Source organism: Miniopterus schreibersii (assembly GCF_964146895.1).
Source record: "Miniopterus schreibersii genome assembly, chromosome: 11".
NCBI classification, from domain to species: domain Eukaryota; kingdom Metazoa; phylum Chordata; class Mammalia; order Chiroptera; family Miniopteridae; genus Miniopterus; species Miniopterus schreibersii.
The window spans coordinates 3,190,485-3,216,622 of record NC_138111.1 but is presented as its reverse complement, the minus strand read 5'-3'; the positions used below and the strand labels follow the sequence as shown (position 1 = coordinate 3,216,622).

The 26,138-nt window shown below is 49.7% G+C and overlaps 1 protein-coding gene across 2 annotated transcripts in view; it reads left to right on the top strand.

Moving 5' to 3' along the window:
- Positions 1-26,138, top strand: part of MED27 (mediator complex subunit 27) — a 145,196-nt gene that overhangs the window by 99,269 nt on the left and 19,789 nt on the right. For both annotated transcript variants that reach the window (XR_013999790.1, XM_081150633.1), the window contains exons 4-5: positions 4,111-4,204; positions 22,885-22,992. Coding sequence is in view for 1 of the 2 variants with exons in the window: in XM_081150633.1 (XP_081006759.1) it covers positions 4,111-4,204; positions 22,885-22,992 (202 nt within the window). In the remaining variant the exon portion in view is untranslated. The remainder of the gene's footprint in view (positions 1-4,110; positions 4,205-22,884; positions 22,993-26,138) is intronic.

Genomic DNA, 26,138 nt, shown 5'->3' with positions numbered 1-26,138 from the left:
GTTCTCAAAGGGACCTGTGACCCAAGAAAGGTAAAAAGGCTGATAAAGAAACCCGGAAAGCCAGAGTCTTACCTGCTTGCAGAAGCCTGTGGGTTTGGGAGGAAATATTTGCGTGTTGTCCGGCGGGCTGAGTGGGTGGAGACACTGCAACACCCAGCCGGGCAGGGGCTGCCTTGTGAGGTGTTCCAGGGGGTGGATGAGGGCGACGCTGGACGAGGGCTCTGAGATCCCAGTGCCCTTTAATTCTCTGATTAAGGACGTTTAAAGGAGGAAGCCAAGCCCTGGCCGGTGTGGCTCAGTTGGTTGAGTGTCGTCCCTGCACCGAGGGGTGGCCGGTTCCATTCCCAGTCAGGGCATGTGCCCGGGTTGTGGGCTCGATCTTCAGTAGGGGGCGTGCAGGAAGCAGCTGATCGGTGTTTCTCTCTCTCTCCCCCCTTCCCTTCCTCTTTCTCTCAAATCAGTAAAGACATATTTAAAAGTAAATAAATAAAGGGGCAAGCCAAGCTACTTGAAGAAGGTCAGAAGAGGGCAAGGTAAAGGCTTCAGAAGTTGATGCGAGGCGCCTGCTTGTTTCTGACGCAGCAGAGATGGCAAAGTAGTTGATTCTGAAGCTGAGTCTCAAGGAAGCCTTTAGAAACTTCTAGAAGAATCGGTTGGCCTGTACTGGGAAGAAACGGATGGGAGACCATTGAGAGTCTGACTGTAACTGGGAGCAGGGCAGAGAGATGGAATTCTTCACTTGCTCAAAAGTTAATCTTCTGCCTGAAAATACTCAAGGGATGAGTCACACCTTGACGGGGACCTTGATTCTGGGGGGGGGTGGGGGGGGTTTCTAGCCGGTTCTTGAACCATCAAGCCCACTGGTCGCTGGTCACTGGTCACTGTTCGGCAGGTCCTCAGGAGGAGAGCCCAGCAGCTCCCTCTGGAAAGGCCTCTGTGATGCAACTGGAACAGCATCCCCCCCAGTCATTACCCTGTTAGCAGGCTGACAGATATGTGCAAATTGTGACTCACTGCTCAATTTGGCACTAAATTAATCTCTCCACGTCGCATCTGCTCAAGTGTGACTGTCACCACTGCTGTGTCACTGTGTGTTTGCCTGTGTTCCAAAGGTAAAAATTAAAGTAATCTGATCCTGCCACAGAACGAACGGGTGGGACAGATGGTGGCGGGTGGGAGGAGAGCACGCAGTTCCTACCTGCAGCGGGGCTCTGCTGCTCGGGCGCTGGCCTAGGAGGCAGCGCCCAGGGACGTCCTGCCAGAGAGTGCCCGAGGTGGAGCCGTCTCCATACCAACCCCGTTTCTAGCCCAGCCCCCCTCCGCACCACCCTCACCTCTGTTCCACCCCCGCCTCTGGGCCAGCCCCGTGTGGGCAGAAAGTGCCCGTGTCACCAGCTCCGTGTTCCTGTCGGGTCACAGGCAGTGGATACATGTTTTGAAAGCTGGATCTACTTGCAAATGAAATGTTTTGATTTTGCTGCTAGGATTTAGACACTGTTTCCTCAGTTAACGGCACAGCTGACTTTCTCTCTTTCTCTTTTTGGCAAACACGTAATGTCACCTGTGAAAAGGAAATTTGCATCTCCGTTATGTTAGGCATGGGAATGAAACACAGACTCCTTGAAGTTTATTTCTGCTTAATAAGATCTTTGGGTTGAGCTTACTGAGCTCTTGCTGAGATCACTGGTTGGGAAGAAAACAGAGATACCACCCACACCTCTCCACTCCCCCGTGTCGACAGCAGGCATTTTTCCTAGGAACCCTTTTCCTCCTGCCGCTGCCTTCCTTTCTTTGCAAGGAAAGAACTCAGAGAGAAAGGGACCCCAAATGGCAAGGAGCAGGTGTGCGCTGCGCAGGTAGGATTCTGGCCCTTACCAGAGGCGTCCTAGGAATCTGCACCGAGCTTGGTTTCTGGAACCGTTGCTCAGCCTGCTCAGCCCCCTAGTTCCTAGCCCACTAGAGACAAGTTTTCCAGAAAATATTTGAAACCGTCAAGGTGACCGGCACGTGGAGAGTAAATGCGAGGTTACCTTTGTGCTGCAGCTCCGCGTGGCCATTTGCATCCTGCTGTCCGGAGCTATGATGGCTATCGATTGAGGGTCGTTCAGAAACCACTGCCCACCCCTCCGTTAGCATATGCTTAGCACCGACCTCCCTTCGCACAGGACAGCAGAATTTTGCTTCCTGCTGAGTCTGAATTAACTGGGTTTAAACCACACACACAGATTTAGAAGAGTACACAAATGCCCCAGGGACTGGTGTCAGCTTGGAGGGAAGCTTCCCGTGTCTCCCACCGTTTTGAGGAACATCAGGCAGTGAGGGACCGTGACCTAATGTCCTGCTTTCCCTGTCTTTTCACCTTCAGCCTTTAAGCTCAGAGCCGAGGTTGTACATGCGTCACGCAGCTGTGAGTCTGGAAGGGGCTGCGGGACCCAGGATGTGCGTTCTTAGTCTTTCTTAGTCATTTTAAAAATCAGTAGAACGGGGCCTTACTTTTAAGAACTGCCTCTCGTTCTTTCTGAGCGAGGTTGCCTTTTACTGCCATGCCCTCCTGGGGTCCTCCCCAGCGGCAGACGCCTCAGTGCACCCCACGTCTTCTCGCGCACCTCTGCGCGTCTTCTTGCCATTCATTCCTTGTTACCACTGCCTTCATAGCTCTTCTCTTCCTGCTCCAGCTCAGTGTTTAAATCTGTAACAACACTCCCTGAGGGAAACCTGCAAGTTAATCAGTGGGACCGCTGTCTGACTTCATAGCTGATATGCCGTGTTCGCTTTTTAAACAAATGGCATTGTGTTGTCTGCTGCCTCTCAGGAGCCCTAGGTCTCAGGCTAAGTCTTTTCATGTTGTGAGTGGAGAGCTAATCTCCCTCTCCCCCCAAGAGAACATAGCTTTTCTATGTCCCTGATCTAATGGACATGTAATTTAATTTGTCATATCCAACAGATAGGAAATCCAATGCAAAATCCTTAATGGATAGTTTTGCATCTCAGTTATTGTATTATACATCCCCTCTGTGGCCAGTGGACTGGAGAGTGAGCACACATGCTGGTGTGATTTCCTTCTCGGGATCTGAGCCAGACCCAGCTCTGTTGGAGCTGTGCTTGGCGTCTTCATGGTGAGCCTCCCCTGGAAGGACAGTGCGCCTGCTGAGAGGGCATTTTTGCAGAACAGGTTCACGGTGGACCAGTAGTATAGTTTTTGAATTGTTGGTATGTGCCCGATGTCATGCTAAGTGCCTAAAGTCAGTTACCTCAATGATTGTTAAACCTTAAGAGATACAGGTTCCTTTTGGGCCAGAGGAACAGAGGACTGCCTTTCGGAGGAACATCTCCAGGGAAAGTGGAGCTGATGGAGTACCCAACATGCATGACTAGGGAGAGGGGTTTTAGAGTCAGGTGGAGAGTGCAGGGAGGGAGCTGTAAGAGGTACATAGAAAACTAAACAAGTGAAAGCAGGCAGAAAGGAAACTGTACAAGTAAGTAAATGTACTCGAGCCACCATGTAGCTCAGTTATTAAAAAATACATGCATAGGTTATAGAACGTGACCATCAAATACCCATTTAAGCAAAAAATTGTGACATAACTTGAATTACTTAGAGTCCAGCCAGGAAAACAGGAATGACTTCTGGTACTCAGAAGGAATTTAATCCAGGGAATTGGTTATTCTGGTGACTGAGATGAGAAGCCAGGCAGGAGACAGTGAGGCGACCAGGGCTGAGTTACAGCAGGAAGCAGCTGCCAGTCTTATACTGAAGGACAGACAGAGAGATCTCTGTCACTAGAGCCCAGAAGCCCAGGAAGGTGACAGAGCTCCATTCTGACCTCCTGTAGAAGAAAGTCACTAGGCCATGCCTTACGGTGAAAAGGCAAGAGCTCACATTAAAACCACATTACGTAGAAATACCAAAGAAGTCGCTAAAAAGTGGTTGACTGGAAGACTAGAGGAGGAATGGGCGGCAGTGTTTTTATAAAAAGCCCTGTTAACCCATTTGCCTTCTTGAAAACATGTTCCATTAATAAAAAATTAGATTGAAAAGTGAGCCTGGCAGACTGGATGTGTGTTTCTTTGACTAGGTTCAGTTCATACATGTGTTTTTTTCCCTCTTAGGTACGTAGACGACGTGATCAGCCGCATCGACAGGATGTTTCCCGAAATGTCCATCCACCTCTCCAGGCCCAATGGAACGTCAGCAATGCTTCTGGTAAGTTCCACCTGAGCATCTGTTGGGACATGTGGGAGAAGATTGGCCTCAAGGTTAAATTCTGGTGCTGGCTGTAGGATCTGCAGAGTGGAAGTTAAGCCCCAGCTCAGCAGAACAGCATAGTGCTCTTGACCGGCCTTCACTAGGTTAGAGCTCTGCACTCTGAACCCCCATTCTGGGTGGAATTGCAGAGCCCGTCCACGCCGGAGAGGGAAGACGCTGTAAGACCATCTCACCTGCAAGCCAGTCCGTGGCGCTTTGCTGCGGCTGTTTTATGTTGTCCCGAAGACAGGAGTAATGATCAGCTGCTGGGTCCTGCTAAAGAAAGCGCCCTCTTCAGACAGAACCAGGGCCTGTGGAAAATCATTTCTAAAACCCATTGCGTACTTAAGGAAAGCGTTCCAAGATCATCTCACTGGCGACTCCAGTTTCGTTGTTTCTGCTGGTCTGCTGTGAGCAAGCTGGCCTCGTAGCCTCCCGCTGGTGTTCGCGTTTGCATGAGTTCACCAGAGACGGGGTGTTGGGGAAATACAGTGGCGCAGAAAGGCTACGTCACATCAGTAATTAGAAAGGCACAGAGACTACGATGGAGCTTTGCCGAGGCTGTGATAGGGAGCACTGGGAGGACTCTTCCCTGTGCTCTGTCTTGTAGAGCCACCAGGTCTTACAGGAGAACAATTAACTGAATAAGAGGGGTGGGTTTTGACGGGTATCGGGGAGGTGAGCTTCAGGCATGAGGGCTTTTCCCGTCTCGCCAGTTACTGCTGCTTGGTGCCTCGTGTGAACGGCCCAGGCTTCAGCATTTTACTTTATAAAAACATAAAGAGCCAGCCACCCAGGGTGAGCCACTGCTCTCACACCCTTCCCAGGGGCAGCAGGCTGTGTGCACGTTTCTCTTCAGAAAGGAGCAGTGGGTGTGTTGAATGTGATGTTTCATTTGTGGGGGAAATGAGTGAAGTTTATCGGGGTAACATGCTACTTTTCTTTAAAAGTCTTTCAGTTAAAAAGTACAGTGAATGAGAGAATGTGGTGTTTTTTTAATAGAAAACGAGAACAATTTGTATCTGTCTACAGAACGTGAAATATTTCCTGCCTCAGTTTAGCGTAGAAATGGTCTAAACTTTACGATCCTCTAGATCCAGCAGCTAAAACAAATCCTGCTTTCATTGCACTTGATAAGGACCCCGAGTTAATGAAGACAACACGGAAAGCGTCCCCGGGAGATAGGTTTGTGCAATGACTTCTGGTCCTTGAGCTTCCGTGGCATGAGGAAGGCAGGAATTTGGCGTTGAAGGGAATGAGCAGAGAACTGGATTGTAGGTAAGCAGGTCTAAGGCGGCCGAGCTCTTTCTGCCCGAGAAAGCCGGCTGATTTCACATGACCCGTGAGCCTCGTCTGCTTCCTCACGGAGTTTGCTTCCGCAGACTGATGAGAGTTTGGGCTCGGTTCAAGGGAGGAGCCCCATTTTATGTAGACCGCTTTAGCCCCGCGAGGGGCCACTTCAGATCAGGAGCATCTAGCCAGTTAGCTGTTGCCTCTCGGGGCGAGAGGAGGGAGGGCAGACAGGCTCGGTGAGTATTTGTGAGTGCGTGGGATACACGCGGGGCAGCGCCCAGCACCTTCTTTTCTCTGTGTCCCAGGGCTGCCACGTGGGACAGGGGAGGCTCGCATACTAGTTTTATTCCAGAACTCTCAGGACACGTGTGGCCTCAACTTGCTCTGGCGCCTTTGAGTGTTGGGTAGTCGCCCGCGGCCGTAACTGCAGCGCCGGGAGCGCAGACGGCTCATGCGAACCTGGACTTCAGCCTCCGGCCTCCTGTCCGCGGGCGGGGCTGTTTTGGGGTTGTGTAAGTTAGTAACTCATGATGCGGTAAATCCTATTTCCGCTCTTTGAAGAGATGAGCTCAGTCATCCAGAAATAAATCTAGCTATGTTGATATTTAGTTTCAGTTAATCTACCGCCTAACATCCCGTTATTAATGTTCTCCAAGCAGTCAAAATACTGTAAGAGCTTAACTGAGTCAGAGACTAGAGCAGGCAGCTGGCTCCTTTTGGCATTTAAAACATCAGTGTCTAATTGTGACTGATTCACCAGGTCTAACAATGTAAGAAAAGAAAAAGATGAAGCTTCAACGGTGATGTTAGAAAGATACCTTGGTATTATGTAACTTAATCTTCATGTTACATGATTTACAAGAGATAAAACTCATTTGTCAATCTTTCTAGGCATACATTTAACTAACCTTCCGTTTCTGTAACACATTCATGCCTGTTTTTGAGTGACGTGTCTTTTTTAAACCACGCAGACACATTTTGGTGCCAAGGTTGAGAAACCCTGGTTTAGCGCATGCAAATGCGCGCCTTCCGTGAAAATGCCAAAATGTTCCCTGAGAGGCAGCGCTGAGTGGGAAACAGATTTGTCCCAAGTGTGCCGAGGCTGGATGATAGCTCAGGTGTCCTTTGGGAGTTTCCAAAGACCCCCCCACCAGTGCCAAGTTTTGGGGTGTGCGGCAGCCTCTTGAGGAATCTGTACCAGATTTTAACACTTTTGTCACAGCACCAAATATTATTGGAATTCTTTGTTAAATTTTTTTTAATGCTATTTTGTAAGACTCATTAGAAAATTAATCAGCTTTTCTTTCCTACTTCATTTTTGACACATAAAAATTGTACATTTGTTTTTAAAAATGAGACTCGTTTAAGGCAGCGGTTCTCAAATCATGATCCGGCTGTAGGAGAGATGAAAAATATTGTCGAGTCAGAAATTCAGGAATTGAAAACAGTATGAAGAAATGAAAAGGGTTTATTATACTCAGTAAAAAATGGAAGGAAATGGTAAAATCGTCTCAGAAGTTGACTGAATTTCAACATGCTCAAGGGAGAAAATAGATTCAAATGAAACGCAACAGGAGCATTGAAGAGATGCTGGGAAACAACCACGAGAATGGAAATCAGACAAAGAAAGAAGGAAGGGCCAGAGAGAAGGCGGTTGAAGTGAAACAGAGACAGGGAAGAAAAAACATGATTATAATTGGAGCCCAAGAAGGAAAACAAAACAGTGGAGCAGAACTAATATGTGAAATTGTCATATCTAGAAGTTAAAGGTCTGCATCCACACACTGAAAGGGCTCGCCGGGGGCTTGGGAAGATTGACCGGCGACGGTCAGGCCTAAGATGTAGTCGAGCGATAGTATTAGACTTCAGAGATACAGAAAAGTCCCCACAGCGTCCAGGCAAAAAAATCAAATACTTTACAAGGCGAGAGAATGACACGGGCATCAGACTTCTCGAGATCAATACGTAGAGCAAGGCAGTGATGGAGCCGCATTGTCAAAGAAGGTGGGAGTCAAGGATACATAAGCCTTCCAAGCAGCATGGCCAGAGAAAAACCGCCTCCGACAGATGAAGTCTGCAGCCGTCTGCCGGGCCCGAGGAACCTGCAGGAGAATGTGCTGTCCCCGGGGGCTTCAGCCTGAGGACTGTGGTGAGCGCCTGCTGTATGTCACTGTCTCTGAGACTAAAACAAAGGCAGAGATGAGGGCGGTGCTGGCACACCAGTGTCGCGTGTCCTGGCACAGCGGGGATGATCCAGACGGACGTGGGAGGAGGGTAGCGAAGGTGCTCACTGGTTCTTGTATGTGTGATAGATGAGACTTGAAGCTACCACTGAAAATGAACACGCGAGATGCTGACGTGTTATCTGGGGGCATTAGAGTGTGTAGACGGTAAGCATCGGAACAAACCTAACCCCTCCGAACTCAGCCAGTAACCGGTAAACAGTGAGCCGGCAGGGGCAGTGTCGCTTGGAGAAAGCAGCACTGACAATCTGACAGCGCATGAAAACTGGGGCTTGGGGACCAGGTTGCGACCACATTTATCAGTCATACCGGCAAATGTGAGTGAATTTAATGTACTCGTGGAAAGATTGTTTTCAAGTTGATGATATTAAAGTTCATATGGAAAAGAAACATGCAACAAAGGATAGGAAAGCACCCCGAAGGAACATGACACAGGACGTGACCGTCGGGCACTAAAACACACTCTAAAGCACCTGTAACCGACACTGGGGTGGCTGGCGAGTCCCCACACAGGCTAGTAGGATAACTGACTGAAACAGACTGAAGTTCCTGTGAGAGGTCAGCCTATGAAAACGGTGGCATCTGATCAGTGGGGCCTCAGTGATAGAAGGAAAAAGGTTGGATGTCCAGAGAGCATCAGAGCAAAGTCAGAGGACAGCTGACGAGCTGGGGGGAAATACTTGCCACATGTCTCAGAGATACAGGGCTGTTCTCCCTGAGGTCATGTTAAAAATCTTAAAGATGAAGGGGAAACGACCAAAAGTGGGATAGAGAATGAAGAGAGACAGACCACCCCCACCAAAAGGTGGAAAAACAGTCTTTAAACACAGGAAAAGGTGTTCACCCGTAGCCATAACTGGAGAAATGCACATTGAAACTGCTCTGAGGTACCATTCCTCACCCGCCAGGCTGGCACAAAGGAAGACGGAGCAGCATTGTCAGCGAGCCTGTGGGAGCCAGCACCGCCCTGCGTCCTGGTGGGAATGCAGGTCTCCGGCCATGGGAGGGCCCGCGGTGTCCCATAAAACTCCGTGCGCGTCTACTGCTGACCCGGTGGGACTGCTTCCAGGTCACCCTGAAGACACACCCGCGACACGAGAGCACGTGCGCTGCACTGTTAACTGCAGCTTGTCTGTAATTCTAAGTGCAGACAGTGACTGCGTGGATTACGGTGCAGCCTCGCCATTGCTTTTTTCACCTTTAAAATAATGAGGGCCGTGGCTGGTTTGCTCAGTGGTTAGAGCACCGGCCCGCGGACTGAAGGGTCCCGGGTTCGATTCCAGCCAAGGGCACGTACCTCGGTTGCAGGCTCCATCCCCGCCCCGGTCTGCGCACGAGTAGCGGGCAACTAATCCATGTGTCTCTCACATCAATGTAGGGGTTTTTTCTTTCTCTCTCTCTCCCTTCCACTCTCTCTGAAAAGCAAGGGAAAAAATACCCTCAGGTGAGGATTGAAAAACAAAAACACAAACAGAGAACGAGGGAGACCTTCGTCCTTGAAGAAAGTGACTCCAAGGACCCGGCTCTGCTCCTCGGGAGGGAAGAGCGCAGGGAAAAGAAGCCTGAAACGGGGACGGAGGCGGGGAGGGGGTGGCCTCGGGGGGAACATGCCCCTGAGGAGTCCTTTTTGTGTAGCCCTGACTTTTAGAACCAAGGCAACGTTTCACATACTCAAAAATAAATCTAATCGACAAGAGTGGATTGAAAGCATGTGGAATGCAGCTCAGATAGATAAACCTATTTCACATGAAGACAGTGGCCGCACTCTGCAGGGGGAGCCTTTGACACGGAGTCCTGACTAAATCCTCAGGCTGAGCACTGTTGTGACTGAACCAACATTAAACTTCGGGAGGTAGGCCAGTCTTTCACAGGAGCGGGGGTTAGCGGTTCTGAAGCTATATGTCCCAGGATGGAGCTAGTAAGGAAATAATTGTGTGTGACAGGAGCCGGGTGTCCCCTTTTGGAGAGGGACATTACAAACACAGAAAGAGCTGGGGTAAATCCTCGGTGTCGGATTGGAGCATCAGTATGAACTGGTTGTTTTCCAATGTACACATATATATATGTAGATAGATAGAGAAATAGATACAAGTGCGTATGTGCACAAGCGCACGCACACACACATTGATGTCCCAGCTCTGTCTGCTGAGAAGGTCTGGAAGCAGCAAGATTCCGGGAACCACGAGCACATCTATTGTCCATGTCTTAGTTTTAAGTATCATTCTCACTCCCAGGAACCTAGGCTTCTTGGAGAATTGACTGACTCCAGAACTGGGGTGGAGAAAGTACAAGGTGATCCTGGGACATCTTGCTGTGCCGGAAAGTAAGGAGGTGCCCAAAGAAGGGTGGGCTGTGTTACAGGGACTCAGAGGCCAGACCTGGGCCATTGGGCACCAGCATAAGTTATGGCAGTAATGGGTTATAACCCAGAGAAGCAATAATCCAAAAATCAGTGAATAAAGAAAGAGACGGAGGGATCAGTATAACATGACAATAGCTACAGGAAAGCAGTTCCTTATAGTAGAATGTGAGCTAATAAATGTACAAAGAATTGGAAAATTCAGCAGCCACCATAGTAATAATTGTTTCGCAAAAGAATCAGGAATCATCCGTGGATGCTGAGATTAATGGGTAAAAGTTTGGTAACCGACAGCACGTGTGTTGGTGTGCATGCTTGTGTGCATTCGTGCGCATGTGCGTGTACACGCACACAGGGGCAGCGGATGTGTTCACATCCGCCAGGCTCATGTGGTATGATGCTGACATTTAGGACATCTAGGTGGAGAGTAGTCAGGAATTCTTGGTACTATTTTTACAACTTTTCTGTAAGTCCAAAATTGTCCAAAATTATGTCAAAGTAAGAAGTTACATTTTTTAAGCATGCATATTTAGATTTATACATTAGATAATATTCTGTGTGTTTGTTCCAGAATGTGACTGTTGCTCTGCCTTCCCCCACTGCCACCACCCTGGCCCAAGCCTCTGCTCTCTGTCACCTGAGTTAGTGTAACTGCCCTCCCTGCTGCCCTGCCTCCCTTCTGTGCCAGGGGCTTTTAAAGGGAATGTCAGGTCATGTGTCTTCTCTGCTTGGAGCTGGCAGTGGCTCCCCGTTTCCCTCCCTAAAAGCCTAAGTCCTGCCCGGCCAGGCGAGGCTCAGCGGTTGAGCATCAACCTATGACCCAGGAGATAGTGGTTTAATTCCCCGTAAGGGCACATGCCGGGTTGTGGGCTCGAGCCCCAGTGGGGGACGTGCAAGAGGCAGCTGATCAATGACTTATGTTTCTCTCTCTCTTCCTCTCCCTTCCTCTCTCTGAAATCAATAAAGACATATTTAAAAAAATAAAAAGCAGCCCCAGTCCTTGTATGGCTCCCCATCCGCTCTGACCCCGGCCCTGGCGCTCCCCCTCCCTCACTGGGCCCACTCCTGCCTTCAGGCCTCTGCCCTTAGATACCCTGGCCTTGCTCCTCAGTGCCCACGGGTTTGCTCTATGTCCCGTCTCTGCAAGACTAGTGTGGTCTCAGTCATCATCTAGGCCCCCTTATTCTGAGGTTTCTTAGCAAACGATCTGCAGCGCTTTGTGTAGGCATGGGTGTCAAAGCCGTGCTTGGCCTCCCCTTTAGGAGGTGTGTGATTCTCAGTTCTGTGTGGATGTGGCATCCCATTAATACACACAGATGCCGTTCTGTGGAGTTCCTGTCCCGTTCCTACTTAAGCGTCTGGCGTTAGCTGTCGTTGCAGTTTCAGGGATCTCAACCTTGCCTCCATGCGCTCCTGGGAGGCCATGGCTGGGCCAGGAAACCTCCGAGCCCTGCAGTTTCTGTGTGTAGACCTGCTGTGTGCCTTCTTCCAGGAGAAAGGTGGTCAGTTCCCAAAGAGGTTAGGATCGCTGGCCTCAGACCTTAACCAGGGCTCCAGGCCTTTCCCTTTGGGCTTTCCAGTTACCTGCCGATGGAGCATCTGTACTGTGCACTCCTGTTTTATATTCATCATAATAGCATTTGTAGTTCATTTCCAGGTGAGTTTCTGGTGATTTCAGGTTAAAGCCCAATGCTAGAGATGCGGCCCTGGAAGATAGGGCCTCGTAAGGGAGCGGACAGAGGTGACGGACTCAGGCCCCGGCATGGAGCAGCTCAGAACACGCTCAATCGTTAAATCTGTTGTTTAGTTTTCTGACAACTAAGACATTAAAAACATTTTTTTTAGTTACATAGTTTTAATTTCTGACAGAAGCATTTTTTTCTTAGAGCTAATTTCAAGGAGTAATTTAAATGAGCGAGTAAACATTTTTTAAACACCAAGAAAGGGTGGTTCATACTGTTTGTTTGTTCATCTTGAGATTGGATCTCATTACTGGGGGCTCGATGCTTCTTTGGTTTCTGTAGCTCTTGGTTCAGCACAGTGGCCCCAGAGGCAGTGGCACACTCGGGGCTGTCAGGGAATGTACTTGGGACCTAATGATCATGACAGTTTCCCTAAGATTCCCCAGAAATACATAGTCTAAGTGAGTGGTAGCCCAGCTGGGCACCCAGAACCACCCCCCCACCCCCCGTGCAGATATTTCAGTAATGCTCAGACCCTATCATTTCTAATGATACTTTTTAAAGCCCATAGTTCATTCTCTAGTTTCCTCAGCACTTTTCAGTTGCATTTGTCCCCAGAAGTTGGGAAGCACATTTCACCAACCCTACCAGGTACATATCACTGGACAGGCGTTTACAACGGTGAAGTTAAATGTTGGAGAAGCTGTTCATGCTCCAAAGGTGTCTTACTGGCTTTTATTTTAAACTATTTTGCATACATTACATGAACTTAATGTCTGGTACAAACAGGTGCCGCTTGCCTTTTTGAGGCAGGTGAGGCTATGTTCAAAATTCAGAAAAGTGGATTGAGTAAGCGCCCGGTCCCACAGCTACTGGATGGGATTTTTAGATCACCTAGTTCCATTGTATTTCACAGTAAGTGTTGGCTCTGTTTTCAGGGTACCTGGTTCCCAGATTCCTTGTCTGACCCCCGCACCCAAGTTGACAGCTTTCTGTTCCAGCACTCGTCTTCATTCTGTAGCAAATATTTATCGATCAAGTACTATGTAGAAAATATCCGCATAGTAATCCCTCTAGTGAGCTGGCCACGGACACACCAAGTGTCATGTACACACTGGCGGTCCTGCCGCGTGTCCTCCAGCGGCCTCTGCCCGCCTCTCCTGCCTCCGCTCCCACTGCCCGAGCTCTGGCTGCAGGCTTCCAGCGGGCCCCCTGGTCTCCTTGTTTCTGGACTCCCAGCCTCCACTCCAGCTCTCTGCCTGTGATGTCCTGTCCACCTCCTGGCTCTTCAGGGAAAACTGCTGTGTGTTCTCTGAGTTTGGAGTCTCGCGTCACCTGTCAAGAAGCCCACCCTTACTTCTTCAGGCCGCGATAGTTTCTTCCCGTGGGCTCCCAAAGCACTGTCGGTGCTGGAATTACAGGGTGTAGAGGGTCATGGGTTGATATTAAACAGGTCACTTTGCTTTAAAATGCCATTTGACTGTCCTCCAATATCACATAGCCCGGTGCCTCGGTGGAGCTCCTGGAGGGGAGTCTGTGGTCTGGCCAGTTACCCATAACATCATTGCGCCCCTCCTCCTGACGTAGCCCCCTCGCCCTCAGTGCAGACCTGGCACTTTACAGAGAAGTCTGCTCTTGGAACTTCACAATCTCTGCAGGACAAAGAGACGGTGTAAATCATTGGCGTTGATCTTGTTATTAGAAGACAACGCTATTGATCAATACATCCTTGGAATCTCTTGTAACTTGTCTCCGTTCGTATTTGGCCAAACGGAGCCATTTCTCCCAGCACCCACTGCAGTCAGTAATGGGAGCAAAATGATGCTCCTCTTTCCGAGTCATAATCTTTGTTTTGAAGAGTTATTAACACGGGAGCCAGGCTGCTGTTTCCCATGGACTCGGCTTGTCTTGCTGCAGATTTACACACAGCAGTTGAATCTCATTAGCCCGGATTTACACTGCGTAGACCAAGCATGTAAATAATTGAAGCCCTCCGGAGCTGTATTAAATCTTCGGCAGATTTTAAAAGCAGTTTATCTCTGTATTTCACTTTATTCCCTAATCCCGGTCTCCACTGTTGATTTCTCCTCCAGTTAATCTTTGCCTTGTGTCTCTGCGTTGATGTAGAACAGTTGCTTGTATGATAAGAGTGACATACACGATCCGTTTCTTTTGGCAGTTGAATTAAAATATGTGTGAGTTCACACTAACATGGCCTATGGCGTTATTATAGAAGTTATATTATATTGAGTTTTAATTAAAATTAATTGGGCTGTATGTGGTCATAGGAGTGGTGGTGGTCATCACACCCCTCGGCATCATAACCCCCTCATAAGCAAACTGGTAAGAATACAGGCTCCGCAGCCAGGCTCTGGCTTTTTCTCTAGAAGCACGTCCAGAATCCACATGCTTCTCGCTAGCTCTACCCCACACCCCAGGGCAAGCTGCCTCTCACCTGAGTTTTTACAACATCCTCCCAACTGTCCCCTCTGCTTCTACCATCGCCCCTCTACGCACTGTTGCTAGAGTACTGTTTTTCAAATGTCGCTCCTTTGCCCAGAAGACTCTTCTAGCTTCCATCCCACTTAGCGATGTCCTTACCATGCTCTCTCAGGCTCTGCGTGATCTGTATCTTCTCCCCACCAGAGCTGGTGGAGTGAGGGGCACTGGGGTGTCTGATTCAGATGGGGTGGGTGGAGTTCACCCAGTAAATAGCCATACTCCAGGAGAAACCTCACAGCTGCGCCCTCACGGAAGGGGCAAGATTTCAGCAAGCCACCCAGGCCTCCCAAGCAGGGAGGAATAGAGTGAAGGGTGAGACTTACTTGATTCTAGAAAAGTCTGCCCTGTCGTCATGGATAGAATCCTAACCATTGCCACCAGTTAATATGCCCACCATGTGGTTGGAGCTCTAATTTCTGCTTACTGATTTTCACACCACCCTTCCATGCAAGATGTTAGCACCATTTTACAGAAGAGAACACTGAGGTTCAGAAGGCCACAGTGAGCGGTGGAGCTGGGGTTTGACTGAGATCCAGGAAGCCCGAGTCGCACCTTGTCTGTCACCCTTTGCGCTGTCCATGACTGGATCAGACAGATACAGGCAGCTCCTAGGACATGTGGGTAACTGGGGGACATGTGCTGAAGTGAGTCAGGGTTTCTTTAAAAGCTTCCTAAAAGAGGAATGGTTTGGGTAACATTTGATTTTGGTGGGAAGTACTTTCTGAATATACATCTGACTCCCCCAGCTCTGTTTTCTTCTTTCCCACAGGCTTTATCGAATGATTGTTTTGTTGATAAATTTAGGGTGCAGTTGGGACTTATAAGTAGATTGTACCTACCCTCAAAGGGAGAGAGGATCTATCATTTCCATTCATTCTCATTAAAATCAGAACATTTGCATCTTAACTTTTACATCTTGTTCCAGGAATTTTAAGCAGTCTGATTGTATGGAAGTGGGTCGTATTAATTGCAAATGGGCTAGACATCTGCTCACTAGCACAGGATGATTTTTTTAGCTCTTTTTGTTTTTATATATGATCTACCAGAGTGATTGAGGGCTGTCGGTGATGCTGTTACAAGACTAGGATTTTCAGAGACTTATAATGTAACCATAAAAATGAATTTAAGAGTGAATCTTTGCAAGTTCTTGAACTGGGAGCAGTTAAACATCTTCGAGTTGATAGGTTTTTATCCACAGTGTCAGGGAGCCATTCTCTCTTCTTGGAGCCGCTGTGGTCTGCTGCCCAGCAAACCCAGGTGCAGTGGTTGCCTGGCTCGGGGGTGAGGGGAGAGGGTACATTGCTGTCTCTTTCTACCTGCAGGCTGTGCAGTGGGGACTGAGTGAGGTGAGGTGTAGTATGGAAAAATACGATCCAGGCTGGTGACTGGTAGAATAGGCAAGTCATTTCTTCCTGATACTAATATAACAGTGTTTCCCAGTGTGGATTCTTGCAACACTAATCATTAAGGAGATTGATATGCATAGTAAGTTTGGGAAACACTCAGTGGTTAAACAGAGCGAGCAGGTTCCTTTATTGCAGTCCTTTTCAGAGCCTTTAATATGCCTGTATGTGGTGTGAACTTTTAAGAGGAGAACAATGTATGTCCAGTTTCCCCGACACCCTTGCCCACAGGCGTCTTGTCTTTTCATGGAATCCTCTTTGGGACATACTGTCATGGAGAATGTCCTATGTACTTTTGTTACAATCAGGAACTGAAGAACCTAACTGGTGCTGTCTTGGTCGTGCAGTTTAGCAGGTCTCAGCTCCTCGGGCGGCTGCCTCAGCCATCTTGCCACTTTGAACCTGTAGGATCTGGTTTCTTTCAGTGTCAGTTGCAAGCCACTGGTGCCACTGGCTCTGCCGGAGGCAGGGCGGAGATTGGGCCTCTATGTGTCTGTGCATGTCTGTACTTGACAAAGAGGGGAAGGTGACATGTGATGAGCAGCAGTGAGGAGGGAAGGACAAGTAGAGCATGGAAGAGGAAAGCATTTTGGAACGAGTAGCTTTTCCTCAAGTGGTTTCCTGACCTGACCCAGCGCCTGCTACCTGGACAGCTCGGTCGGTATTTGTTGAGTAAATCATTACGTGCTCCAGGCCTTTGCAAAAAAAATGTCTAGTGTTGACACCATCACATTCTGTTTCAGTTCAGTTGTCAAATGTATGTAATCTTTCATACCCAGAATCAAAGGTTAAAGCTCGCCAACTTTTCCTTTCCTGCAAGTACTGGAGCTACTCGCCGCGTGCGGCCCAGCCGCGGGGCAGGTGTTCCTGGTCACTCTTACTCGGAGTGGGGATGGATGTGAGCCAATGGATCCAAACCTTGACTCTGTCCCTCTTGGAACCGGTGATAGAAAGCTGACACGTGGAAGGGGTGGGTCTGCTGCCATGGAATTGAGCAAATGATAACAGTGCAGTGCCTGTCTTACTGCCAAATCCTTCCCGACGCTCAGAGGAAGCTGGCTGTCTTTCCAGCCAGTCCCCTCCTTCGGCAGAAGGTGGCTTGTTACCCAAAGTAATATGGGGAAGCCATTTAGAGCACTTAATTCGTGTTGACTCTTTATTGGTGCACTATTGCAATTAGATTAATGAAAGGTAAATTCCAGTCTATACATGAAAACAATCTCTTGTAAATGTCCTAATTAGTGTGGGTGTTTATTTAGCCTCTCACGGTTTAATTGCGTCCCATCCTGCTATTTACAAACAGGCGTCATTAGAGGATACTGAGAGTGAAGAGCAGGGATGCAGCAGCAGGTGAGGTAGCGGAGGTGGTGGGGGGTGCGTGGGAAGTCGCTGGCGTGGAGTGAGGGGTCCGCTGAGCCGGTCCACGCGGGTACGGGCGAGCTCACGGCAGCGGCTTGCCCTTTGCTGCAGAGCTGGGCTGCCGTCACCCGTTGCTGAGCGTAACCTGTGAAGGTGCCCACACGCTCACTCAGCTGGGGCTCCTTCCAGCCCTGCGCTGCCGGACGTCTGCAGGTCAGGTCAGTGAGGGTTCCCGGGAAGCTGACACAGCCAGCGAGGTGTGGGGCTCCCCTCGGGTGGCTCAGCCCCAGTCCCTTCAGCGGCCTAAAAAAAAATCCCAATGTAAAATAAATTGAGAAAGCGGTTTATGGTATTTCACTGGCGTCCCTAACATCTCATTCCAATGTCACGTAATCGGCAGTCGTTCCGACGTTGCAAAGCAGTTTTGTCTTCTGTCGACAGGCTCGAGATCATTTCCATTCCGTTCCAGCCTGGCTTAAGGGTAGGACAGCTGAGCTCCAAGTGGGAAAGCGATGAAGCGGAAGGGAAGGGACCTGGTAGTAACCATCCGTTCCCGTCGTGTGTTGTGTCGCTCTCTGGTTCTTGGTATAGCATCAGTGTTTCTAATTAACAAGGAGTCAAATGCGGGGTAGAGGCGGCCACGCCAAGGAGGAAGCACTGCGAGTCCTGGGTGCGGACCCTGGTGGGAATAAGCCTCTGAAATACCAGTGCCTCAGTGTCCCCCCTCTTCTGGTTGTTGCTGCCAACCATTCTGTGGCTGTGTTCTATATAAATGCAAGTTGCTGCCATTCAAACTGTATTAACACCTAGGTTTCTCTGGGGATTCCTGGGTGTGTTGAAGTCCAGGGTTTAATTTATTTAAACTCGGATTATAGGAATTCACAGTTTTCAGTATATTTCTTCAAACAAAATAGATTAATTTTAAGCTACCCTTAAATAGAAGCCAAAATAAGCCTTCTGGAGTCCTGACTACTGCCTTTATTTAGGGCGTTGCGAGCTGCGTCCGCCAGCAGGAAGGCCCGGCCAGGCTTGGCGCAGGTCTCCTCTGTTGTCGCTAACCTGCGACTGTTCCTTTCAGCTCACAGAACTGTGGGGCATATTTTCCTGTTCATATTAATTGGGTTTTAAAGTGACCTTGTCTATGTATCGATTTGAATTAAATTTTTTTACATCAAGGTCAAGTTGGCACACATCCTACAGTGGAAATGGTAAAAAGCCAAGCGCTGCCTAACGGTATCGACAGCAGGGGTGGGGGTGTAACAGGCCGAGTTGCCACAGAGGGCACCGGGTGCCTTTCTCATGGAGGCAGCAGGTGGCGGGGCTATGTGGCGACCACCCTCACCTGAACTTGAGCCTACCTCCTGCCTTCTTGGGGGAAGAGCACCCCTGCCCCTGAGCACCCCAGAGCCCAGATCGTGCTGCTCAGATGTGTGCTTAGGATGGGTTTCAGCTCATCTGAACTCACACAAGCCACCTCGGGAAAAATCATTCATACTCGTGAACCATCTCGCCAAGACCTCCTCTGTGAGTCCCAGTCTCCAGTATGCCCATTTAGCATCTCTCCATGGAGGCATTTCTGCAGCACCTTAAACTTAATAAAACGGAAGTGTCTCCCCCCCGTTCTTCCCTCTCATGCCAGTAAATAGCAGAACCATCTACCTAGTGCTCAGGCCATACACCTAGACGTCTGTTTGTGGCCTCACAGGTACACCCTGCCCTTGTCCTGGAGCCCAGGGAGTCAGGGAAAGCCTGGATGGACAGAATGTTGCTTCCAGGACACATCTAAGAACACCTCTGGGAGGAGTGTCCCATAGGACCCCATGTGGGGAGACCCTGCCTTTTTAAAAATATATATTTTTATTGATTTTTAGAGAGAAGGGAAGGGAGAGGGTTAGATAGAAACATTGGTGAGAGAGAAATATCTCTTGGCTGCCTCCTGCATGCCCCCGACTGGGGACCAAGCCCGCAGCCTGGGCATGTGCCCTGACTGGGAATCGAACCGGTGACCTCTTGGTTCCTGGGTCATTGCTCAACCACTGAGCCACACTGGCCAGGCCACCCCCACCATTTAGTGCCTGTGATGACTGGGACAGGCGCTGAACCAAGTGTGTTTGATAGTGGCACACGGCTCGGTGATGATGCAGCACCTCCCTGGGGTTCCTCGGGGGGCGCACTTGCTGCCCTCCAGTTCCTGCAGTCCTGCGTCACTTATCACCTCCAAAGTAGGAGCTGTGTTGGATGCTGCTCACGCTCGCGAGGCTTCAGTTTACCCCTTGACAGATGGGAGAGGCGGACAGACGATTTTTAAGTTCTCTGGGGCTCTAGAGTTACACTGTTCTCTGAATCCGTGTCCGCGCCCAGTGTGCCCGTGGCACGCACACTTACCTGTTCATAAGTAACTGCTGTTGGGGCCCCTCACTGTGCCTTCTCTTTCTTCAGGATTAGTACAAAGATGAAGGTTCTTAGTGCTGTCCTGTAGCTCCGCGGTCTTCTCTCCTCCTCCCCCGCCTTCTAACTGCACCTTGAAAACAGCGCGTCGGCCTACGCACCAAAGGGTCATGGGTTCGATTCCCAGTCAAGGGCATGTACCTGCGTTGCAGGCGTGATCCCCCCCCCGTCGGGGCACATGGGGGAGGCAGCCGATCAGTGTGTCTCTCTGACATCAATGTTTCTCTCTCCACACACAAATTCTCTCTCTAAAAATCAATGGAAAAAATATCCTCAGGTCAGTATCAATAAAAAATAATAAAAATAATGATAAAGTACCACAGACCTCTTAAGGATACATATTAGACTTTTACCTTGTTTGTACCTGGAAAATAACATTTGTGGGTGGCTATGTGTTTTTTAACACATCCCTCCCCAAGGCCCAGGTCAGCCGTGCAGCCTTTGTCTGAGTGACAAACACTGTGCTACCCCTTCAGCTCCCGCTCGTGGCCTTCGTGTGGTCAGGCATGCACATCTGGTCCTGGGTTCCTCATGCAGCTAAGCTTTGGTCATTTCCTTCCCCACGGCCTAGACAGACACTGCTCAAGCTCGCAGCGATCGGTGTCTCCTACGGCCCAGCGGTGTCAGTCCCAGTACCGTATTTGCCTGGTCTCTGTTAGCATTTGGTGGCAGAACAGATTTTCGCGATTATCCTCAACTTCGCTCCCACTTTGCCTTTCCTGTGTGTGACTTGCCTTGCTGTAGTGAACTAGAAATTCTCTGACTGGATGGCTGCCCGGCAGGTAGAGAAGACCAGAGATGTCAGCCCAGCCACCCAGCACGCAGCTCTCCCTGGACAGCAGCCAGGCAGGGACAGCGTCTTTGAGGCGCTTCCCTGGAAGGCTGATACCCTGCGGGGAGCCCACTGGCCCCCTTGACTCTCCACCACTTGCCATTGAGCACTCACAGGAACAGGCACAGGAGGAGCGTTGAGTGACTCTTTGGAAATGTGCTTCTTAGTCTAGAAGAAGGGTTACCTTGGCAACAGCAAGCCTGCTTCATTACCAGATGGCATTAGCTTTATTCGTGGTGTCCCAGAGCAGTCGCCAAGAGCCGACCTGTAGCCCCGTCACTGGGCGTCTTGCCTGTGACCACGGCCAGCGTTGGCTAGTTTGCAGACGGTGCCCATTGGCCGGCGTGTGAGGCATTGCCTTATCAGTCTACCAGACTCCACGGTCATCACAGCCTTAGAACCAGCACAGTCCTGCCTGGCTGTGTGGTTCAGTGGCTGAGCATCAGCCCGTGAACCAAGAAGTCACCAGTTCAGTTCCTAGTTAGGGCACATGCCTAGGTTGCGGGTTTGCGCCCCAGTAGGGGGCGTGCAGGAGGCGGCCTATTGATGCTTCTCTCTCTCCCTCTCCCTTCGTCGCTCTCTAAAATCAATAAAAACATTTTTTTAAAAAAAGAAAGAAGAATCCCAAATGTAGTGGAAGCTTTGTGAACAGAAGTGTGTGTTGCAGCCCTATTTATATTACGGGGAAACTTGGAAGCAACTCGTGCCCAACAAATAGAGCGGCTGGAGAAGTTACAGTGTGGCCACCGAAGGGATGTGTGGGCAGCGTGGGAGGGAGGACGCTTTTGTCAGAATTAACTCTGAAATACCAATTTACTCTTAATAACAAAAAAGTTACATGTAAAATTTCTACTATCTGTGGTGTGTGTTTTTCCTGAATTCCATCTGGAGAAACTAGAGAAATCACTAAGGTCATTTATCAGTTAATTAAAGTCAGCTAGACTTTGGGTTTTTTAAGGAAACAGCTGCTTAGTTATCCTTGCTTATTAGGAAAGAGTTAAAATGTGCGGTTGAAACAGTGGCCCTTTTAGAGGAGGTCCGGCATTGGACTGCCACTGTCACCTACTAAGAGGCTATTAATTTCAGTGCTTATCGTTACAGAATTATAATTCAGTTTCTTCCCCTCCCTCTTTCCCTCTCTCCCTGCCAATAAACTGGAGACGGTTGCTGTCCTACCTTTGCGGTTTATTGGCTCCCTTAACTAGCAGTTTCCAGTTGTAGAAGTGAGCCTTTAAATGTTACGTGGTGTAACAGTAATTAGCAGTACTGTACAGAAATACAAGTACTATACAGTTAACAAAATGAGATGTTTTTCTTAACTTTCTCTTAAATGTATACCTTTTTCTGACCATTTTAGGCATTAAAAAAATGGAGACGTCAACTCAGAACTAGAAGTTATTGAAGGAACTAGGTATTGGGAATGTTCACTGATGCCCGGGACTAGTTCAGGAAAGAGGAAGGTTCTTGCTGAGGACAAGCAGTGGAACATCCACAGGAATGCGGGGGAGTAAGGAGAGGCTGGGTGGGGCGGCACCCCCAGGAAGGACTTCGTAGTGGAATTGCAGGACGGGGACTACTGTCCGGGGCGGAGGCTCTTGTCCTACTCAGACCAGACCTCCTTTCAGCCAGTTCTGTGGTGTCAGCCTCCTTGGAACAGCCGGACCATGGACCCTACTGGGTCCTGGGCCAAGTGTCCCTCCAGGGCCTCATCTAGGAAATGAAAAGAAGAGGCTTGGTGAAGTATCGGAAGGGTGACAGGAGCCTCCAAAGAAAGGAGGTGCCGTTTCTAGTCTAGTGCTGAAGCTACTCCAGCAAGCAGCGGGCACTTTTTTCCCTGGCATTTATGAAACTGCACTTTTTCAGGTTTTTCTTTTTTAATCCATATACTTCCTTGAAGTTCTAAAAGAGTAAAAACACATGTATTACCAGGATTCTGTTCCTTTTTGGAGATAAAATTCAGCTACTCTCCATTTACCGTCAGAATTTATTTGGCATTGCTTGCCCACGCTGACCAGCCATGATATAGTCCCACCAGGGGTGTGTGGTGCCTGCCTTTAACCTCTGTTCTCTGCGTAATCCACGGGCGTGCACAGGCCACAGCGGTGCGTGGGAACCGTGCCCACTAACTCCCGAAGTCCCGGAGGCGCAGAGAGCCTTCGAAGGCGATCGTCTCAGGACAGAGAAAGTGGGAGGAAATCTTACTTTATCCAGCAGACAGTAAACACGTGGAACTTATCCTGGCCGTTCATAAGCCAGAATTATAAATACACTCGGGGTGGTTGGATGCGTTGGGGCCCGCACCATCTTTAAGTGATTAAGGAAGAACTTGTGCTGTTGGGGCTTTGTTCCCAAATGCTTTGGGATGTTTGCGCAAGGGACAGGCCACGCCCTCCCTCGGTGGCCTCCCTTGGTGTCCCCAGTACCTCAGAAACAGGAGGGAGAGCCCATGTGCCTTCTCATAGTCTTGCCCGACGTGGCGTGGTTTGCGTGTTCATGTCTGCGCCTGTGTGTTGACAGGTGACCTTGGGGAAGGTGTTGAAGGTGATTGTCGTCATGCGGAGCCTGTTCATCGACCGGACGATAGTGAAGGGTTACAACGAAAACGTCTACACCGAGGATGGCAAGGTAGGCGCATGGTGGCCTTTGTTTGTTTTTCCTTTTGTTTCCTGTGCCCCAGACAGATGTGGGGGCTCCCCGTGAGTGACATTAGTCACTAAGTCAGAGGTAAGGTGACCAGCAGCACAGATCTCTCGCGTGAGGCTGAACACTGTGCGGAAGCCGCTCTCCCTGCATTTCCCATCAAACTCCTGCTTTCCTCCAAGCCTGATGCCCTCAGTTGAATTTCTGATTTATCGCCTTAGACCCCAGTTGCCTCATTAAATGTGTCTTCTGAGGAAATGGATTTTCTCTTTTATTCGCCCAGTGGCACAGCGTAATAATAGCCCAAGGCTTGGCATCTTGCTCTTCCTAGGACCACGAGGAAAATTCGAGTTAGTTTGACACACAAGCTACTGACAATCTTTTTCCATGAAGCTAACAGGTCGCCCTCAGGAAGTCGCTTTTCCACAGCAGCTCATACTGAATGATGCACTTGACAAAAGACAAGTTATTTCCACGGGTGACTTGTTCCATGGAAAGTTCACGCCTGTGTACCCCTAATTTCTCATCACCACACACTGTCCATATGGCTAAGGAGAGCTCATCAGAGACACTAATGGGAGCTGACAGCCTTCATTTGTGTTTGCTCCCAGAGTGGAATGAGCGCTCCGCCCGAGACTCCCACCCAGGCACCCTGGGCCCTCCCAGCGCTGGGACTCGCCTGTCCTCTCCGGAGCTTTCCTCTCTCCATGAATCCCACGTGAATTTAAAAGTTAGTTCGTTCCACCCAACGGCCACATTATAATGAGGACAGAATGTTCTTCAAGAAAAAGGTGACACGTAGCCTAGCCTGGCACGTAACTGGGTTGTAGTGAGGTCTGACCCAGAGTCCCGAACTTGATTCTTGAGCAAGTCACCAGAATTTCCACATTCATACGGGGGCTGTCCCCTTGGGAAGCGACTCTCATTCTAAGTCTTCTGCCAGGTTCTCATGAATCTCGCCATTGGTGGCAAAGCATTCCCTAGGGGAGGTTTCCTTTTTCTTTTTGGAAAAGACAATCTCTTTGGAACAAGTGTAGGGGACAAAGTAGGTAATCGGGGCAGGCGAGATCTGTGGTATGTATGAGTCATAGACGGGTGGCGACTCTCCAGAGATTCTAAGCCGAGTGGTGGCAGCAGGAGCAGCGCCCGGGTGCTGGACCCCTGGCCACGAGCCCCGTCGGTGGTCGCTTAGCGATGTGGTTCTCGTTGCTTAGGTTCGAGGTTTTCCGCTTCACAGTCTCACCTGGTGTGAATCAGCCCGTGTTCTCCAAGGACTTACAAGTGAAATGGGGGGGAAAAGAACAAATGCATAAAAAGTTAGGTACTGAGAATGGCCATGCTCAGAGAGGCACCAGATTCAGGGTGCAGACGACGCCTACTCTGAATCAAGGCTAAAGGAGTGGAGATTTCCTCTATCTGCACTGCGCGAGATCTTCAGTGTTGTATTTACTTAACTGCCCCACAGTGAAAGTGTCCAAAATAACACACCAAAGGCACTTAGTACTTTGCCACCTCGTAAATACTCAGTAAATGCTAATTAGTATTTTTTTATTTTGCACTTAAAGCGAGGAATTTGGAAAAGAGTCCCCTGTGTATCCTGGCGTTTCTTTCCCTGTCCCCTCAGCTGCTTTAGGTGGCTCCCGCCCTCGAATCCGCCCTGGATGCCCCGCTTCCCGGGCCCCTTCTCCGTGCTCATCCCCTTGGCCTCTCTCATCCACTCCTGTGGTTTCTCGTGTCACCCACATCAGGTTCCCTCCGGCCCTGTGCCTGTGTGACACCTCTCCTCCCCAGATGCACTCAAATTTAGCCTGTCCCAAACTGAGCTCATTGTCTCCCTCCCTAAACTCAGTTTCCAGACAGGGAGACAGACCTAGAACCGTAGAGTGACTTGCTCAAGGTCACACCGAGCCAGATCTGAAACCTCCCTCTGTCGGGAGCTGCTGGGGCCCAAACTCTGTCCTGCGACTGCCTCCGAGGATAGACCTCAGTGCTGGGAACCCAGAAGCCCAGTAACATGGGAGAGGTGATGAGAAGGCCCACTGCGGAGTGAAAATTAGAGGTGGGAACTAAAGGAAGCAGCGGGGGGCGAGGTAATGAGTGAATGCGAGACTGAAGGACACGCACACATGCGCGCACGCCTTTCCCTAATGAGCGGGCGGCGTGGGCTCTCCGTTCTCGGGAGAATGCGTGTGTCCCGGAGCCTGCACAGGACCGTGATTCATATCACCAGTGCGATGCATGGGGCCTCTCGTTCCTGTACAACTGCAGGCTTTGGCCCGGGTGGTGAGCAGGGCCCTCGGACTGGGACTAGCGAGATGGAAGGACTGAGTTCGCTTGTTATTTTAAAGGTACATTAACCACATTTGGCAGAGCAGCTCTCAAATGACTGCTCTGCCCAGAACCCAGTCCCCGCGCCTTTCTCACAGCACTTTACAGAGAATAAAAGCAAAGCCTTGCAGCCAGTGATAGTGTCCTGCTTTGGCACTGACACTGGTATATGCAAACTTAAGTATATTTACATACAGGTGAGCATTCGTGCAGTCGATGTGTTGAGATGTCTAGCTCGTCCCAAATAAAATGTAACATTTGGAAGGAGCCATTGGCGCTCAAGTGTGGTCTTAGATGGGTCCTTGCCCGGCCAGGCATGGCTCAGCGGTTGAGCATCAACCTAGGATCCAGGCGATTGGGGTTCGATTCCTGGTCAGGTTGCCGGCTCGATCCCCAGTCAGGGGCATGCAGGAAATGGCCGATCAATTACTCTCTCATCATTGATGTTTCTATCTCTCTCTCTCTCCCTCTCCTTTCCTCTCTCTGAAATCAATAAAGATATATTTAAAAAAAGAAAAAAAGAAAAGAAAATGGGTCCTTGCTTGCAGCCTTACTGATCCTTGGAAGCGCCTGCATCTGCTGAGCTGGTGCCTGGCGGTTGCAGGGTGTTGGCCGCAGTCTCCAGATTGCAGCCACTGGCACTGGGGGTGGAGCCTGGAAGGCCTCTCCTGGGTTGCAGGCTCTGAGCTGTGCCTGTGTCCTCCAAACCCAAAGCAGCCAGTACCTTCTAAAAGGTTCCCATGTCCCGCTGCTGCAGCAGTGGCCGGCCCCACCCCACTGTCCACATCTGGCAGGCTTCCCCA